We start from the raw sequence: 18210 nt of genomic DNA on the forward strand, positions 1-18210 counted from the left end.
GCATTCATTTTGGAAGATGATTCGAAACACCGTCGATAACTCTTTGTAAATTACTTATAAAAGTAACCGAACTGCTATAAGCTTGATAATTCCACTGCTACCTAAATTCAAATTCTAAAAAAAAAATAATGTTTCTAGAAGAAGCGACTTTATTGAGAAAACTTGATGATTTAGGTATAGGGACATGATATATCATCTTGAAGCATTTTTCACCATCTTTCAATTTACCGAGTAATATACAGGGGGTTTCATTTGAAAAAATGAACTTTTGACTACTTTTATGCACAATGGAAATAATAGTAATCTTAGCACGCCCTGTATGATATGGAGTCGATTTCTTGGTGTTATTTGAATATTTCGAGTTTGTCCAAACTATCATCAAAATATCAACTTTTCATGAATCGAGAGTACTGATGTACTTAATTTCAATTAAGGCTATGTTTTGGACCATATTTAGCACAATTTATTTTTTATCTCGAAAACAGATAGAGATCTCTCTCTAATATCTGTTTAAAATCTGTGTTTCCGTTAACCAGCTGTCGCACCCCTACGAACGACAACCCTCAGAAGTCGAAACTTGTGCGAGCTAAGGATTAACGAGGTCTTACCTTTTAACGTGTGATTCCTAACACGGGTTGGACCATAGCAAGTGAAGATCGATCGTTCAGACTAGGGCTTGAACCACCAACCAACACGGCAGTCAATTCGTGTGAGTGAACAAAGCACTCACGCCGAACCGCTTGGCTACCGACCGACCATATAGGACCGTATAGGACATTATTAACAAAAAAGTATTAAAATACCAGAGCGATTCCAAAAATGTATTAATATACGGGGTGTTCCATTTTAAAAAATAAAGTTGCTAGGACTTTTTGATGGAAGTGGCAACGCCGCAATGCTGAAAATATTTTAGATCGATAGAGTAGGTAAGGAAATGTGAGAGGTGAAATTTTCAGAAAAATCATGCTTTGCGTTTTCCAGAAACGTCTAACCTACCATCGACTGTGGTCACGCTGTATATATATATATATATATATATATATATATATATATATATATATATATATATATATATATATATATATATATATATATTCATATCTGAAGATATTACAGATTTGAATTGTAGTGCCTATAAATAACGCGTCAAAGGCCCCGCTTCGCCATATATCACCTTATGATTAGTAGCAATCGCACGTTCATATGATATATATTTAGTATTTCAAAAACAAAGGATCTAGAGAAATAGTAGATAATTACCGAAAGTCTGCTTACAGAGCCAACTAGCCAACATTTTTGATATGGCATATAATGAACGTCTCAATAAATTTTTGAATCAACATAACTTATTATTTGATTGTCAGAATGGATTTAGAAGGAACAAATCAACAAATACCGCCATATGTGATCTCAATACTACCGTCTATAGCTGCCTTAATAATAAACAAAATCCCATTGCTCTTTATTTTGACCTAAGTAGAGCGTTTGATACAGTTGATCACCAACTACTCTTGGAAAAATTACACCGAATTGGCATACGAGGAGTTACAAGTAATTGGATTGCTTCATATCTCCATGACAGACAACAAATAGTGGTTATAAACGGTAAAAAATCTAAAGAAAATATTGTGAACATTGGTGTCCCTCAGGGGTCTATATTGGGGCCAGTTCTCTTCACAATTTTTATAAATGATATGGTTTATTCATGCTCTGAGCCAAAAAAAATCATTATGTATGCTGATGATACTAATATTCTGATTTCTGAGAATAAATTACAGGGTACTGTAATCAAGGCAAATATTTGTGCTAATGATTTTCATGAGTGGTGTGTGTTCAACGGATTGCTAGTGAATTTGTCCAAGACATTTTTTATGGTGTTTACAACAAAAAATATAAATTATGATTTCAGTCCTCTAATAAGAGTTAATCATCAAACAATAGAACAGGTGAATTACATCAAATTTCTAGGTATCAAAGTAGATCAAAAAATGACATGGGATCCTCATATTAATGATCTAACAAATAAATAAAGCACAAGTTGCTTCATCGTCAGGCAATTGAAAGGTACAATATCTCTGGAAACCGTTAAACTGGCTTATTTTGGAATAGTGCAATCGACAATAAGTTATGGAATAATGTTTTGGGGTAACTCTGTACATATGAATAGAGTTTTTGTTACGCAAAAAAGAATTATCAGATGTATGGCAGGAGTGCACTCCAAAACATCATGTAGAAAATGGTTCAATCAACTAGGAATTCTCACAGTCCCCTCACTTTATGTGCTGCAGATCATATTATACGTTAAAAAAGATGAAAGTTATTTGAGGAAAAAAAAAAGATATACATAATTACTGTACAAGAAACAGTGAAAGATTATACCAGCCATACTCACGATTAGGAGTTGGTCAAGACTCCCATGTATATCAAGGTATTAAATGTTATAACAAACTCATGGCTATTCATCCTGAGTTAAGTTTGATGAGTAGGAATGAACTAAAATGTTGGTTGAATGAATTTTTAAAAAACAAGGTGTTCTACTCTCTTCAAGAATTTTTAAATTGTTGATGTTCATTGTATATTTTAATATTTTACTTATCAAAAATCTATATGTATAATCTTGTAAATTTTAATTACTTTTAAGCTCTCTTTGTGACTAGTCCAATAAGTTTCATGTATTTACACTTTTTTTATGTTGTACATGTGAACTTTACTGATGAATAAACTTTATTCTATTCTATTCTATTTTATCAGCATTGAACTCGTGCGAAGCTGGGGCTGCTCGCTAGTATATCATTAAAGCGATTCGTAAGTCATATGATGAATTCATATCACCTGTTGTTCATGTTCTTTTGAAATATAATCCCAATTTGCTTACAGGGTGAATACTGAAATCATTCTACATTTCTTGCTACATTATATTTCGATTCTGGGTCGTATCTCATTTCTTGTTTATAAATAATAAATGTAACTCATACCATCTAATTTTATTTTTGGAGGTAAATGTTTTGAACAGATTTTCTGTCGACTGAATCGAATTTAAAACAGTATGTTGCCACATGTTGCCAGCCTCTAAATTGACTTCCACTGGATCACGAAATGAATGTTAATAACTCAGGTGACAGGAATATAGAAAAGATAATTTATAGAAGTTGTAAATAAGGCCAGAGCCTAGATACAGACCTTTCACAATCTGATACTTCTTAGTTCCGTTCTAGCATAAACCTACTTTCCTTATTTGAGTTTCTCGCACATTTGTGGAAATACATTTCTTCATATTTGAATATTTTTCAAGAAGAAAACGGGTCTAATGGGCTATCAACTATATCGCTGCGCTTTTTGTGACTTTTCCTCGTCGAATTCCAACGATTTCAAGAAGCACGCCTCGAGGTCTCAAGCTTGCAGAAGAAAAGACAATTCCTCGAAGCCCTACAAATGCGTTCACTGTGGAAAATGTATGAAAAATCCCCACGTTTTCGTAGAACATGTCCAAGTTCACGGAATTCTCAGATTCGCTTGTTCCCTGTGCGAAACCAAGTTTCCGACACCCAATCTTGCCAAGTAAGTAAACGTATTTTGTTTTTACAATGTGATTATCATAGATAGACAAGTTTCTGTGCAAAAGAGTTCAGTCTAGTAAATATGGCGACTTGGTGTCTTAGACGGATTGAAGTATCTTCAGGAGTGCCTCAGGGAGCTCACATGAGCCCACAGTTTGATTTATTTTGCATATTTGCAGATGATTTGAAGATGATCATAACATTTCAGATACTGTGGAACTGCAGTATGATTTTGATAACTTTTCTAAATGATGTGGCATCAACTCATTATACTTGAATCCAGATAAACGTTAGGAAATGACTTTTTCGACGATCAGTAATTGATTTTGGAATTATATTTGATTCAAGAACGTCTTTTAAGTACCATATAATGAAAACTTCATTTTGTAAATACTTGAGTCTGCTAAAATCGTGAGTGTTGAATGTATATTAATAATGGATGTTAGGCAACTTTTTTATATTCAGGTTTGTATAAAACAACATTTAAATAAAAAAAATCTGATATTACCTGCCCATTCATATAATACTAGACAGAGAAATAGATATGTCATTCCCAAAATGAATAAAACAGTTGGACAGAAATGTTTTCATCATATAGCACCTAAAATATATAATGACCTACCTGAGAACTTAAAATCTGAAACTTCTTTGAAAAAATTCAAAATACTGTTGAAAAAACATATATCAAGTAAAGAAAGAAGAAAAATACGAGAATATATTGATTGAATTCCGTATAGTACCTCTACCTTACTTCGCTTATTAGCTTTTAATAAAAAAAAAAAAACAAAGGTTACTTTTATATTCCCAACTTTCATATTATATGTAACTTAAGGACTTATTTTTATCTATTACATTTTATATTTTATGTCATATCATTTTATTATTGTATTTACTTAATATTATTATTCGTTCCGATATATGTATTTCGTATTTTATTATATATTTCTTAATATTTTTTAAATTTTTTAACTACACACAGGTTTGTAACCTCAGTGGGATTTTGAATTTATTCTCAAATCACTTAAAATTGTATTAATTGTTATTCTTACATTCTAAGTCTTAAAATAAATAGTATGTATGGTTTCCATTTCATATTTGAGAATAAAATCCTCAAAATATACACTGTGTACAAATCCTAGACGGAAATGAAATAGTGATACTTTCAAAATTCAGTTTCGTAGAATCAATCATGGTCAAAATGAGACAATTCGTTGTATTTCAGAATCATAACCGTTCCAGTTTGGAATAGTTTGGTTGATAAATTTTTAGTTTTTAATTCTGCGAGCATATCTGTAAGATTAAATGCAAATTGACTTGTCCGTTGAAATAAATGAATAATAATGATTGGATCACTTCCACAGAAATCATATGAAAAGTCGACACAACATCAACCAGACTACTTTGACGGCCTTAAACCCCAATAAGACCAACTTGGATACGGACGAGTACATTGTTAAACCAAAATTGATCAGCATACCGGAAACAAAAGATAACCCGACGAGCGAACCCGTGGTTTCCGTACCAGCAGGAGAGAATGTCTATACCCCTGATCAGATTGATAAAATACCCATCAGATCCATATTCAGTTGGGAAATTAGGTAAGAAATCTCATCTGATTCAAATGTTAAATTCTTCTAAGACTTTTTTTAAATGAAACTGTTTCAAATCCTTGTCTTATTTAATTTAAAACTCACTCCCCTGACAGTATATGATGTCCGTTCAGAAAAAAAAAAAAAGTTGAATGTTCAAATTTCGCGGGCTACATACCGGGTGATTCTCTAAAGGTGGCTCGTCCCTATAATTTTTTTATTATTGAAGATAGAAAAACGAAATTTATGGTTGTATATCATAGTTCAATTTACATTTTTTGACATACTTTCTTTATCGTACTTCCGGTTTGACCGGAAATGACCTTAACTTTCGATTTTTAAATGGGATATCCTATATATTTTTACTTATTTCGATGGAGAATGATATTCTAAATCCAACAATACTTCACTTGTCAATATTTGACAAATAAAATCATTTTTATTCCAATTTTTCTTTTTTGAACTAGAATGCCACAAATCGTGTAAATCGCGTCATTCTTGATCAAGTAACATGGGAAAATTACGACTGTGAGGCTTATGATTTTTTCCAGTTAACTAGATTTTTTCAAATGGAAAGGGAGTGGCTCATCAGCTTTTTGTGAAAGATCATTTTCTTAGGAATAATTTGATGCGACACGCTTTCACTTTATTTTCTCTATTTTTCTGAATAATTGCAAGAAAGGATCATACTGATACGTTTTCGGTAAACTTCACACTATGCCTTATTATTCTAGTTATCCCTGACAAACAATTGAAGCTGTTGCTAGGACTACATAAACAAATAGGCTACTGAATATGCTGTCACTTTTGAAATAGTTATTTGTTATCCAAGGAAAAAAGTATTAGATTCTGACCAAACATTCAATATATTAAACAAATCAATACACACACCTAGAAACAGTAAACCTAGAGAAACTCAACACAAAGAATAGTACCTGATGTAATCCAAATACAGGCAAATTTACCTAAAGTACCTGGAGTAGCTGCATTGAGGCGTTCGGACCGTATAAAATGAGATACAACAGGATGACACGTTCAGTTCGAGCAGAGCCTAGATGATTGTAATGATTCTACGATTCCATTTTAACAACTCTTTATTTTGAGGAAGTAAACATACCATTCAACAAAAACATATATATAAAAAGTGGTAGGTACAATGTGAATATACATGGTGGCACACATACAAATAGGATCTATTTTAATTTATTACATTTCCCTTACTTAATTTTTTTTTTTTTTTTTTTTTTTTTTTTTTAAAGAATAGTTTAGTCTACATGGAGCTCTAATTTCCCTACCAGATTTAGTACAATTAGGAACAATTATTACATCATCATCTGAATCGCTAATTTCGGTTTTCCTTGTTTGATCTGAAATATTTCTATTTCTGTCATAACTATAGATATTTTGTTGTGGACTTACTATTTCTTCATTTTCATTTGAGTCATTGTTGAAAATTTTTTATAAACTTCTTATTTCTATTCAGAATATTACCATCCGCCATTTCTACATCGTATGATCTAGGTTTCTCAACATTTTTTGATACAATTTTGGCGTTATTCCAAACCTTATCAGATAATTGTTTTTTTACTAAAACATTATCACCCTTTCGAAAGTTGTGACTATCTGTTTTTGAGTTTTTGTTATAGTATTGTTTTTGAATTGTTTGTCCTTTTTCCAAAGCATTTTTAATTTTTTTATAATCAATTGTACTTGGTGTGAACTCGGAAATTTCCCTTGGTAGGGTATCTCTAAGATGTCTTGACATCAGGAGTTTAGCGGGGGAATCGATATGAGATGATAAGGGTGTATTTCTATATTGCAATAATACCATGTACAAGTCTTTATTATCATAAAGAGCTTTTCTCAGCATTCGTTTCAGAGTTTGAATTTGTCTCTCTACTAAACCATTTGATTGAGGATAAAAAGGACTAGATCTAATGTGTTTAAATTGCCACTCATTTGAAAATTGTTTGAAATGCAAACTTGTGAATTGCGGACCTCCATCACTAATCAAAATTTTTGGAATTCCATGCCTAGCGAAAATTGATTTCAAACTTGTAATTATTTGTAATGATGATGAGCTATCAACGCATTTTGCCAATTCAATATACTTTGAGAAATAATCAACAACTAATAAATATGTCTCATTGTTGAAAAAGAATAAATCACAACCCACTTTCTCCCATGGTAAATTTGGCAATTCGTGGGAGAGCATGATGTCCTTTGGCTTATTTGTTCCAAATTTTGCGCAGGTTTGACAGTTTTTTATGCGATTTTCAATATCTTTCGACATGCCTGGCCAGAAAAAATATTGCTCTTGCTTTATTTTTAGTTTTATTCATACCCATGTGTTCGTAATGTAGTCTAGAGAGCATTTCTTCGCGCATGTTCAAAGGAACAATCAGTTTTCTATTTTTATACAAAAGGCCATCTGCCTCAGTTATTTCATCTTTAAATTTAAAAAAAAAATTAAGTTTACAATCCTGACTTTTTTCTGGCCAGCCATCTCTAACATATTTTAATAATTGAATTAATTCTAGATCATTTGCAGTAGATTCCTTTAGTTCCGTTATTCTTTGATCGGTGGCGTTCAAATTCAACCGGAGCATACAAATTTGTGCCTCTATTTCTTTTTCAAAGTCTCCAACTTGTGCAGAATTTTCTACAAATGACCGGGACAACGTATCGGCAATGTGAAGTTGTTTACCAGGTTTATGTACGAGACAAATATCATACCTTTGTAGGCGTATAAACATTCTTTGTAGCCTAGGGGGACAATCGTATAATGGTTTGTTGAAAATTTGAACAAGAGGCTTGTGATCGGTTTCCAAGATTATTGATTTTCCAAAAATATACTGATGGAACCGTTCACATGCGAAACATAGGGCATAAAGCTCTTTCTCAATCTGCGCATATCTTTTCTGTGTTTCTGATAGAGCTTTTGAAGCATATATGCACGGTAAATTTTTTTGCAACAACACTGCCCCTACCCCATTTTGAGATGCATCAGCTGATACAACAATCTGTTCATTCTGATTGTAAAATCTTAAAACGGGTTTTTTAACAAGTATTTCTTTTAATTTTCTGAACGAATTTTCATGAATTTGATCCCAAGACCAAGCAACATTTTTTTTTAGTAACATACGTAAAGCTGATGTCATTTCTGCGAGGTTGTCAACAAATTTTCCTACATACGTTATCATGCCTAGAAAACGCTGCAACTCGACTTTATTTTTCGGTGCAGGCATCTCTGTAATGGCACTGATCTTAGAATCATCTGGACTAAATCCATTTGAAGTTATTTTATGACCTAAATAGTTGATTTCCGTTACTGCAAATTTACATTTTTCCTTGTTAAATCGGATATTATTCAACTCTGCCATTTTCAATACTCTCTCAAGATTTTCATCATGTTCTTTTTTGTTTCTTCCCCACACAAGTAGATCATCTATGTAAATTTCCACTCCAGTAAAATTAAAAATTTCCTTGAATTTTTTATGGAAAACCTCTGGTGCACAACTAACCCCATATGGAAGCCTTAAAAACTTGTATCTTCCGAAAGGAGTGGCAAAAGTGCACAGATCTGAACTCTGAGAATCTAAAGATATTTGCCAGAACCCGGACATTGCATCCAAAGTACTGAAATATTTCGCACCATTTAACTTGGACACAATTTCTTCAAAAGTAGGCAAAGGAAAGTATTCCCGTAATATATTCTTATTCAAATCTCTAGGATCTAGACAAATTCGAAGAGATCCGTTAGGTTTTTTCACTAAAACTATGGAATTCACCCATTCTGTAGGATAATCTACTTTACAGATAATATTTTCTTTCTCCATGTTTGACAAACAGTTCTTATATTCGGTTAATAGTGGAAACGGAACTTTTCTGACAGAATGAATTACCGGATTTGTTTTATTATTAAGTATTATGTGATATGGATTTTTCAGACAACCTATGCCTTCGAAAAGGTGAGAATATTTTTCTAATAAAGAGTTACAATTACTGTTCAAAAAATCGATTTTTTTAATTAAATTCATTTGTATACACGAATTCAAACCTAAGATGGCGAAAGAATCAATATCTACTATGATAAATTTTAATACATAATCTTTATTTTTTAAAGAACAATTCAATTCACACTCTCCTACAACAGGAATACTAGCATTGGAATAGTTAGTTAATTTTACATTAGTTTTCTTTATTTTTTCAATCGGCAAATTGATTTTTATCAAATCTTTTTTACTCAGAACATTCACCATCGCTCCAGTATCTAGCTTAAAACTAATAGTGGCTACTTCATTTACAAAAATTTCTACTTTCCATTGTTGACACCGAATCTCAGATGTGTCATTTACCATTCCAATAAATACTCTATTTTGAGATAAGTTTTCACCTATGTCATCAGCCTCCTCCATATTACAGTTCTCAGAATGAACCAAATGAATATTCCGCTGGCGACACATTTTGTGGAAATGATTAAACTTACCACAGAAACTGCATTGTTTACCAGTAGCCGGACAGTTTTTACCTCTCATGTGTTGTGAGCCACACCTATAACAGAGACCTTTCATCTGGCTTGGTACTTCAGATCTCTGCTGCCTGAATGACTGACCTGACGAGCCCGCTACCTGGTGTTGATTTGGACATTCACTTGATTGCTGCCTTGTCTGGTGCTGATACGTATTAAATTTTCGCGTTCCTTGAAAAATTCTTGAATGTTTTTGTATACTACACACTGTTCTTTCTCCTGCCATCTCTTTCTCTTGTTTTTTGGACTCCTCAACCGACAAACATATTTGAACTGCCTTTTTCAGTTCCAATTCATCATCTTCTAATAATCGTTGTTTCAACTCAACCGAAATTAGTCCACTTATTAAGACTGAACACGTTAAACTTTCTTCTATGTCTCCCAACTCACAGTTTTTTGCCCTATTCTTAAGTTCCGTTACATATTGTTGTACTGTTTCTCCCTCAGATTGCTTCCTATTGATGAATTTGTATCTTTCAAACGTAAGATTTTTTTTCGGTTGAAAATGCTCTTGAAACTTTTTTATCAAAGGTTCAATTTTATCTGTTTCACCATCCGAAAATTGAAAAGTATTATAAATGTGCAATCCTTCATCACCAATGTACTGCAGTAATTGAGCACATTGCAGATCCTCCTTTTTTCTATCTAACTCTGCTGCCTTTAGATAATTTTTGAACTTTTTTATCCAAAAATTCCACTTCTCCGAAACATTTCCGCTCATGTCAAGTGGCGCAATACCTCGATAATCAGCCATAACTTATTTTTCACAACGTTTGAAATTCACACAATTTATTATATTTTTTTATCCTGTTTGCAGCGCCATGTAATGATTCTACGATTCCATTTTAACAACTCTTTATTTTGAGGAAGTAAACATACCATTCAACAAAAACATATATATAAAAAGTGGTAGGTACAATGTGAATATACATGGTGGCACACATACAAATAGGATCTATTTTAATTTATTACGACCAGCTGTCAAAAGCGCTCGCAGATAATTAAATAGAAGTTATGAAGCTTCAAATCCTTTTTGCACTCACTTTTTTCTCGGGGAAAAATAATTTCATAAAAAATGGACATTTTGTTACCTGGCATCAGAGATAAAATGTCAAACTTTTTTCCCGTTACAGAAAAAATGTATTTGTTGTGTAGTTTATAATTATATATGGCAAATTATACTAGAAAGGAGAAAATTGACATGTTGCTAATTTACGAAGAAACAAAGAAAATGCAACTGATGCAGCTCGAATTTATGCTCAGAGGTTCCCGAATTGTCGCCATCCCACTCGGCATTATTTTCCAAAACTGGAAAGAAAATGCCAATAACTACATCGTCAGTGAAGAAAAAGAAGTAGATGTGTCGGCCTATGTTGTACGGCGTCAATTCGCCAAATTGTTTCTGAGTGTGATATAAGTTATTTGTCCGTTTGGAGAATTCTTCACAAATAAAATTCAAGTACCAACTACACCAACATTGTTATGATAACGACCACAACCGAAGACTTATTGCAACTCGTTTTTGTCTAAATACAGGAGAAGATGTACGTTTTCCATTTAAAACTATTTCTCAGATGAAATCCGTTTCACAAACTTCAGTATGTTCAATAGGAATAATAAAAGGTACTGATCTCAAACAAATTTACATCTGATGCAAGAAGGAAATGTTCAAGAGGGATTTGGTTTCAATTGCCGGATGGGTGTTATCGAAGGAAAACTTTTGGGCCAATAATTTTCATAGGAACATGATCTTTCACAAATACCCAATTTTTTTGGACAAAAACAACACCGTCATCATGTCTCAGCCACCATATTCACCAGATTTTGTCCCCCTTGACTTTTTTGTTTCCATGAAAGGACGGCGTTTTGTAACGATTGAGGAGATGAAACCTTATCGCTAATAGAGGTAGCTCAAAATGTGCATATCAGAACTGCTACGACGATTGACAAAATACAAATTGAAGAATAAATAAATATTTTTTTGAGAAAAATGAAATTTCACTTTAGTTTTTGAACAGACCTCCCACATCGCATATTCTTCTCCTTGTATATAATCTGGAAATATATGTTTTTTAAATTTCAATGATAGTGACATAACCTGTACAATTATATGATTGTCTTTAAAAGAAATAAGAGTTTCATTACTGTTATCGAATTTACGTTAGCTTGCATGTTACGTCAAACTGTTTGTTAAATTTCAGGTGTGGTATTTGTAATTACAGTACAAAGGTTAGGACGAACCTTGTGCGACATCTGCGCTTCCATTCCCAAGAGAAGGCGGTTCCTGATACTGCTCCGGTAAATCCGGTGCCGTGTTTGGAGAAAAACGAGAAAATGTTCGATAAGATGATCAATTTGGCGTCCAGTTCCCACTCTAATGGCGGCAGTCGTATGGGCGGTAGTGGAAAGTCCGATGGCAAAGGTGTGCGAGAATTCTGTTTTTCATTTTAAATGGCATAACTGCAGGTTATTTCACATTGGTTTGCGTTTTCATTGCCTATTGCATTCTTAAATGAATAGAACCGATGAAAATCCATACTAAAAGTAACTAATACGCTTTATTGTATGATTTTCACTATAAAGGGTTTTGCAAAAACAGCTACACGTGTTTCACTATATAATAGCTGTCTCATGCTTGAGAAAGCTTCTGTAGCGAAACACGTGTCGAGGTTTTTGTAGATAGATACATAGATAGATATATTTTCACCATGTTACATATGCAGGGCTATTCAAATTCGTTTCTGTACAAGGGGATCTCGTAAACTATAAGAGATACAGTGTCGGTTAAATTGTGGCAAAGTTGCGTATTTTAGAGACCTATTCAATGATGTTAAAAAACGAATACAGCTCTTTTGGTTCTGGAGATATACAGGAAAAACCAATATCTATATCTACTTTATTCGCAGACATATTGAAAATCTGTCTACATTTTGCTATTGGCACTTGATGTGGGCTATCAGAATATGTCCATGAATCTTTTATACAGGGTGTCATTTGACTTGGGCAACCCCCATCTTTGAATTTTTAAATTATTTTATATTTCGGTAATATTTGATTATAATTGAGTGAATTGTTCCCTTTTAAATTACGGCCCTGGAAATTGGTTGACTGAGTTGAATACAAACATAATAGCGACTTTCACGTCTTCAACTTTCACCGTAGAGTTTTTCGAGAGTTCAAAATGTGGACAGATTTTCAATATGTCTGCGAATAAAGAAGATATAGGCAAAAAAATAATTTGATTTTCTGGTTTTTCCTGTATATCTCCAGAACTAAAATAGCTATATCCGATTTTTTCACAATAGTCATCGTTTACGAGATCCCCATGTACAGAAACGAATTTGAATTGCCCTGTATAAATACATTTATAGCATGTCAACATACAGTATGTCAATTTTAAAACTTACAATGGGCTATATATCTCGAACGAAAGCTGATATCGAAAAATGCTTGAAACTGTTTTTAGGATAGTAGGCCCCACCCACCAAAACACAAAAAGATTACATTGCAAACCCGTACTTGTGATACATCATTGAAAAGACTATAAAAATGCTATCCAATGGTATAAATAATAATTGTACAGGGTGAAGCAATAATTGTGAAACTTTGGCTCAAATGGAATATTTAATGAGGTTTTTGTTGAACTTCAAATTCATTAAAAATGTCAATCAAGTAAATGTTCAAAGTGGGTTCCGTTGTTTTGTAAACAATAATACAGCCTATTTTCGAATTCTGCATGAACTTTGGCAAATGTTGTTCTAGTAATGGCGCGACATGCTTGCGTAATTCTTTCTCGCAATTCCACAAGTGACGCAGGTTGAGTTTTATAAACAACTGACTTGAGGTGTCCCCACAGAAAAAAGTCAGGTGGCGTCAAGTCTGGTGACCTCGGTGGCCACTCGATGGGACCTCTCCTGCCAATCCATTTGTTCGGATAATTAGTATCCAACCAATGCCTAACTGGAGCTGCACATTGAGGAGGTGCTCCATCTTGTTGGAAGTGCAGCAAATCTTCGTCTACAGCTAGGTTGCCTTGGTCGTCCCTTTGGTTCTCTAATTCAGCACAATTAAAGGTTCGATGGTGTTTTCCAGGATATCGAGATGAATGTCGCCACTTAAATTGCCTGGTATGAACAAGGGACGAATTATAGCATCGCCTAATATTCCTGCCCAAACATTCAGTTTTTCAGGATATTGAGTGTGACCTTCTCTGAATCAATGCGGGTTCGCATCACTCTAGTACCGACATTTTTGTTTATTTACATTACCATTCAGCATAAAAGTACATTCATCACTGAAACAAATATTTTTTAACATTCTCGGTTCAACGCGAATGCTTTCAGTCAGTTCACAAAACTCAATTCGTCGGTCTGGATCATCATCGCCGTTCTTGAAGAATTTGTGTTTTGTACGGGTGGAACTTATGTAATTTCAGCACCTTTCTAACCGACTCGTGTGAAAGTCCTGTCACTGCAGATACTTGACGTGTTGATGCAGTAGGCTTCATTGCAAAATTTCCAAGGACCCCAATTTGGGTTGCTCCACTCAGTAATCTTGGGGCATTCCTTTTTTTATTTTGCACTGATCCCGTTTCTCTAAACTTTTCAACTAAATCGCGGACGTACACGTGACTTACATTTTTGTCCGGATGCCTTTCATGAAATATTTGAGCTGTTTTCAAATAACACTGGTTCTGGCAGGCAAATATGGAAATTATCTCCACACGCTCAGGTATACTGTAAACCATCGTGGCAACTACAGCTGAATGACAGTACAGATCGTACAAATGATGGAAACTAATGACATTTAAAAGTCTCAATCAAACCAAAAATTATTGACTCTGACAGAACCCAAAAAACAGATCTTTCCAACTTGTTTTGCAAAAACGGCAAATTAAATTTTTATTTAACAAAAAAAGTATCGACGGACACTTATCATTTAAAATAATAGTCCGGGAAGTAGCATTACAAATAAAAAAGTCATAGCCGGCTGATATTAAAGTTTGTGCAGACTTTGACAATAGGCTGTATTATTGTTTACAAAACAACGGAACCCACTTTGAACATTTACGAAATTGACATTTTTAATAAATTGGTAGTTCAACAAAAACCTCATTAAATATTCCATTTAAGCCAAAGTTTCACAATTATTGCTTCACCCTGTACAATTATTATATACACCATTAGATAGCATTTTTTGCAGTCTTTTCAATGATGTATCACAAGTAGGGGTTTGCAATTTAAACTTTTTGTGTTTTGGCGAGTGGGGCCTAGGGGGTTGATAGGGGTGAGTTCTTTTTCATGTCACTTCATGTTCCTCCTTACTATCCTAGAAACGGTTTCAAGCATTTTTCGATATCAGCTTTCGTTCGTGAGATATGGCCCATTGCAAGTTTTAAAATTGACACACTGTATAAATAGATACAATATATAGTATACAATGAATAAAATAATACAATAAAATATATAATATTTTGAAAACCCTTTATAGTGAAAATCATACATTAAAACGTATCAATGAATTTTTCTTTATTGCATTTTTAATTTTTTCAAGATATACTTTTTTCATTCTGCAAAAAAAATTAGCAAATAATTGTGTTCAATTCCAACTTGATTGTCTTTTGATTCATGTAAAGCTTCCAATGCAGTTTATCATTTCTCAGTTTAAAAGATATGAGCAAAATTTTGGTTTTATGGAACTGTGGTTGTAATATGTGAGATTGATGACTTGTTTATTTTCAGTTTTATGCTTGATGATGGGGTTAAACCCGAAACCGGTCGTTTAAATTAAATTAACTAGTGGTATTTAGACAAAAGTGTTTTTATTTATTTAATTAAAGTGAACTGTGGTTGTAATCATACTATACATATCAGTTGATGATATCCATAAACTATTAGATTAGAGAATTCTTTCTCGTATAGTTCAAGTAAAAGATATATGCCCCCTACAATTCCAGCAGTTCCCCTTTAATGACACACACAACGCGGTACTCATCGCTACATTCACCGTAACATGACTTCAAATTTAATTTTTCCAATACAAACCGCCAATTCTTCAGTCCACGTGGACTAATTCGTTGCGGCATAATTCCTTTGTATTGGTTTTTTTTGGCCTTTGACTTCGCCGACACCTTTAAGATTACTATATGGGTTACTTCGACTATACTTGTTATTCCTGAAGGAGGATTCACAAAGAGAATATGTCAATATGCGAAGAAAGTCATGTGTAGGCCTAGTCTCTGTAAAAACAGAGACTAGGCCTGTTCAAATCTGTAAAAACAGATTTGAACAGATTTTTAACAGATTTTATACAGCATTTATTCACATCTGCCTGTGTTCATGGATGGTTTGGAAATTATTTGTTTCAAAGAAATCAGTTTATGTATATGGAAGAAAGAAAGATCTTTGAGAGGTCAAAGAGTATATTCTTTTAATTTGAAAGGGTTATATTTTTAGGAGTGACTAATTTTTGGGAAAGAAAGTTTTTGGTTTTCTACTACTAAATCTTGATACAGACAAATGTGGGAATCTTCTAAAAAAAGGAAGAAAGTAATCAATGTTAAAAGAAGTAACTTTATACATAGATGTGTAGATCATGGAGGTAAATGTGTCAAATCTACTGTTCGGGTGTCGTCCATTACCTTGTCTGTTGCTTCATGCATTTGATAATGTCCACCAGAGTTGTATATAGAAGGTCGGGTATAAAATCCTGCAGATCACACCCAACAAACCCAGGAAATTGCTTCGATACAGATACTTTTGGTAATTCACAAGGATCAGTAATTGGATCTGATCTCTTTCTGATCTACATTCAGTCGCTGATATGAACTTGAGAAGTAGAATTCAATTATTTGCTGTATCTTTATTGTATATTTTTGGAAAAGCATTGATGAAATTAATACTGGAAATTACCTTCAATAAGATTCCATGTGACTAGCAGCTCATAAATTAGCATTATATTCAAAAAAATGGTCGTTTTCATTCATTTCCAAGAGTTCTTTATCAACAAGTCTATCTTATTGAGTATTTGAGATTATATACTGATTCGTCTCGGAGTTTTATGTGGAATAAGGGATCACTTAGTAAAAAACTACCTATTTAAAAATGGAAAACAGCAGTTGAATACATTTGATGACCTTTGAAAACACTTCAAAATTAAACAGTGAAGTATATTCGCAAACTACCTTTTTTCTGGAACCCTCAGTGAATTTGTACAAATGGAAACAACCTTTGAAATTCATCTAAAAAATCTCTTGCACCGCTAATAACATGTATGAAAGTTGTTCATTGTTCAAAATGAAAATGAAATAATGTCTTGAATACCTTTCTCAAGCGTTAAATTTTTCATGTCTAGTTTTCTCAGAGCTATTCCTATCTCTGATGTTGAATGAGTTTCCAAAGGTTCTGATATAATAAACTGAAGCCTAACAAGCTCTATACGTTTTTTTTTTTCTGTTTATATTGTAGAAAAGGAAACTGAGAAGCTTCCCGAGTACATCTCCCCTCAGTACCGTTTCGCTTGCTGCGCACAGAACTGCAACTACATCTGCCCTGAAGAGGGCAACCTCCGTCACCACCTGATGGCTCTCCATAACGGCGAAACATCTTTTACGTGCGTACACTGCAAGGCGGACATCACTCCCACTGACGTTGACCACATCATCAAGCACCTCAAGCTGCACGGTCTGCAGTTGTTCAAGTGCTTCTACTGCAGCTTTGTGAGTCACCTCAAAAGCAAAGCCGAGAAACACGTCAACGATTATCACGCCGATTTGCCGAATAAAGTGATTACTGTGAGGTGAGAGTGATTGGTCCCACGTTGGGCGCCAATTTTTTTACACATTTGATTTTGTTAGGTTCGGTTTATTTTAGTAGAGCATTTTATAGGCCAGTCACTGTTATAACAATTAAAAATTCAGCGTGACATTAACATTGTTCAGTGTTGAACAGAAGAGACAAAAATAAATACACATTAATCAAAATAAGATTAACAGAACATGTAGCTTTGTCGAACTTTATAAGCATAAAAAAAACTAAATTATAAATAGTCCAATTTTAATAAATAGTCCATTATTTTACTGAAATTGTATGAGAGAGTAACACAGAGTAATATAACATTTCATAAATTCCACGTAAGGCTTGAATTTTTGAGAGTAGATATCTCATCGCAATTTCTTGGATAAATGATTTATTTGTAATTGTGAAAATTATCAGTTTTATCTTCTTCTTGAAGATGATCATTTGGTGATCGAAACACGTGTCGAGGTGTAAAAATAACGATTTGGTGTTGGGAAAAAACTCCAGTAATATTTATTTGTAAATTCTGTTCAAGATGTCCATCAATAAAAATTGCGTTCAATCAGATTGAATCTTGTGCACTTTTTATATACTTGGATATTGCTTGTTATCCAAAATATAATGACCGAAATTTGCAATATTCAAGATATGTGACTTTAAAACTGTGCATGTGTCTAAAGCTAGTGTGACGTCACTAGATATGTCTGTTTTTTGATACAGTATGCGAACTGTACATA

General features: G+C 33.5%; 1 protein-coding gene across 1 annotated transcript in view; it reads left to right on the forward strand.

The window, feature by feature from the left end:
* LOC111509632 (uncharacterized) overlaps positions 1 to 18210 on the forward strand; it is a 77757-nt gene that overhangs the window by 33708 nt on the left and 25839 nt on the right. The window contains 4 exon segments of the mRNA XM_074173394.1: positions 3293 to 3558; positions 4919 to 5155; positions 11879 to 12099; positions 17144 to 17474. Of these exon segments, the coding sequence (XP_074029495.1) occupies positions 3293 to 3558; positions 4919 to 5155; positions 11879 to 12099; positions 17144 to 17474 (1055 nt within the window).

The sequence above is a fragment of the Leptinotarsa decemlineata genome, unplaced genomic scaffold (assembly GCF_025532065.1).
Source record: "Leptinotarsa decemlineata unplaced genomic scaffold, Ldec_3_MD MMD2_tig00000251_RagTag_RagTag, whole genome shotgun sequence".
NCBI classification, from domain to species: Eukaryota; Metazoa; Arthropoda; class Insecta; order Coleoptera; family Chrysomelidae; genus Leptinotarsa; species Leptinotarsa decemlineata.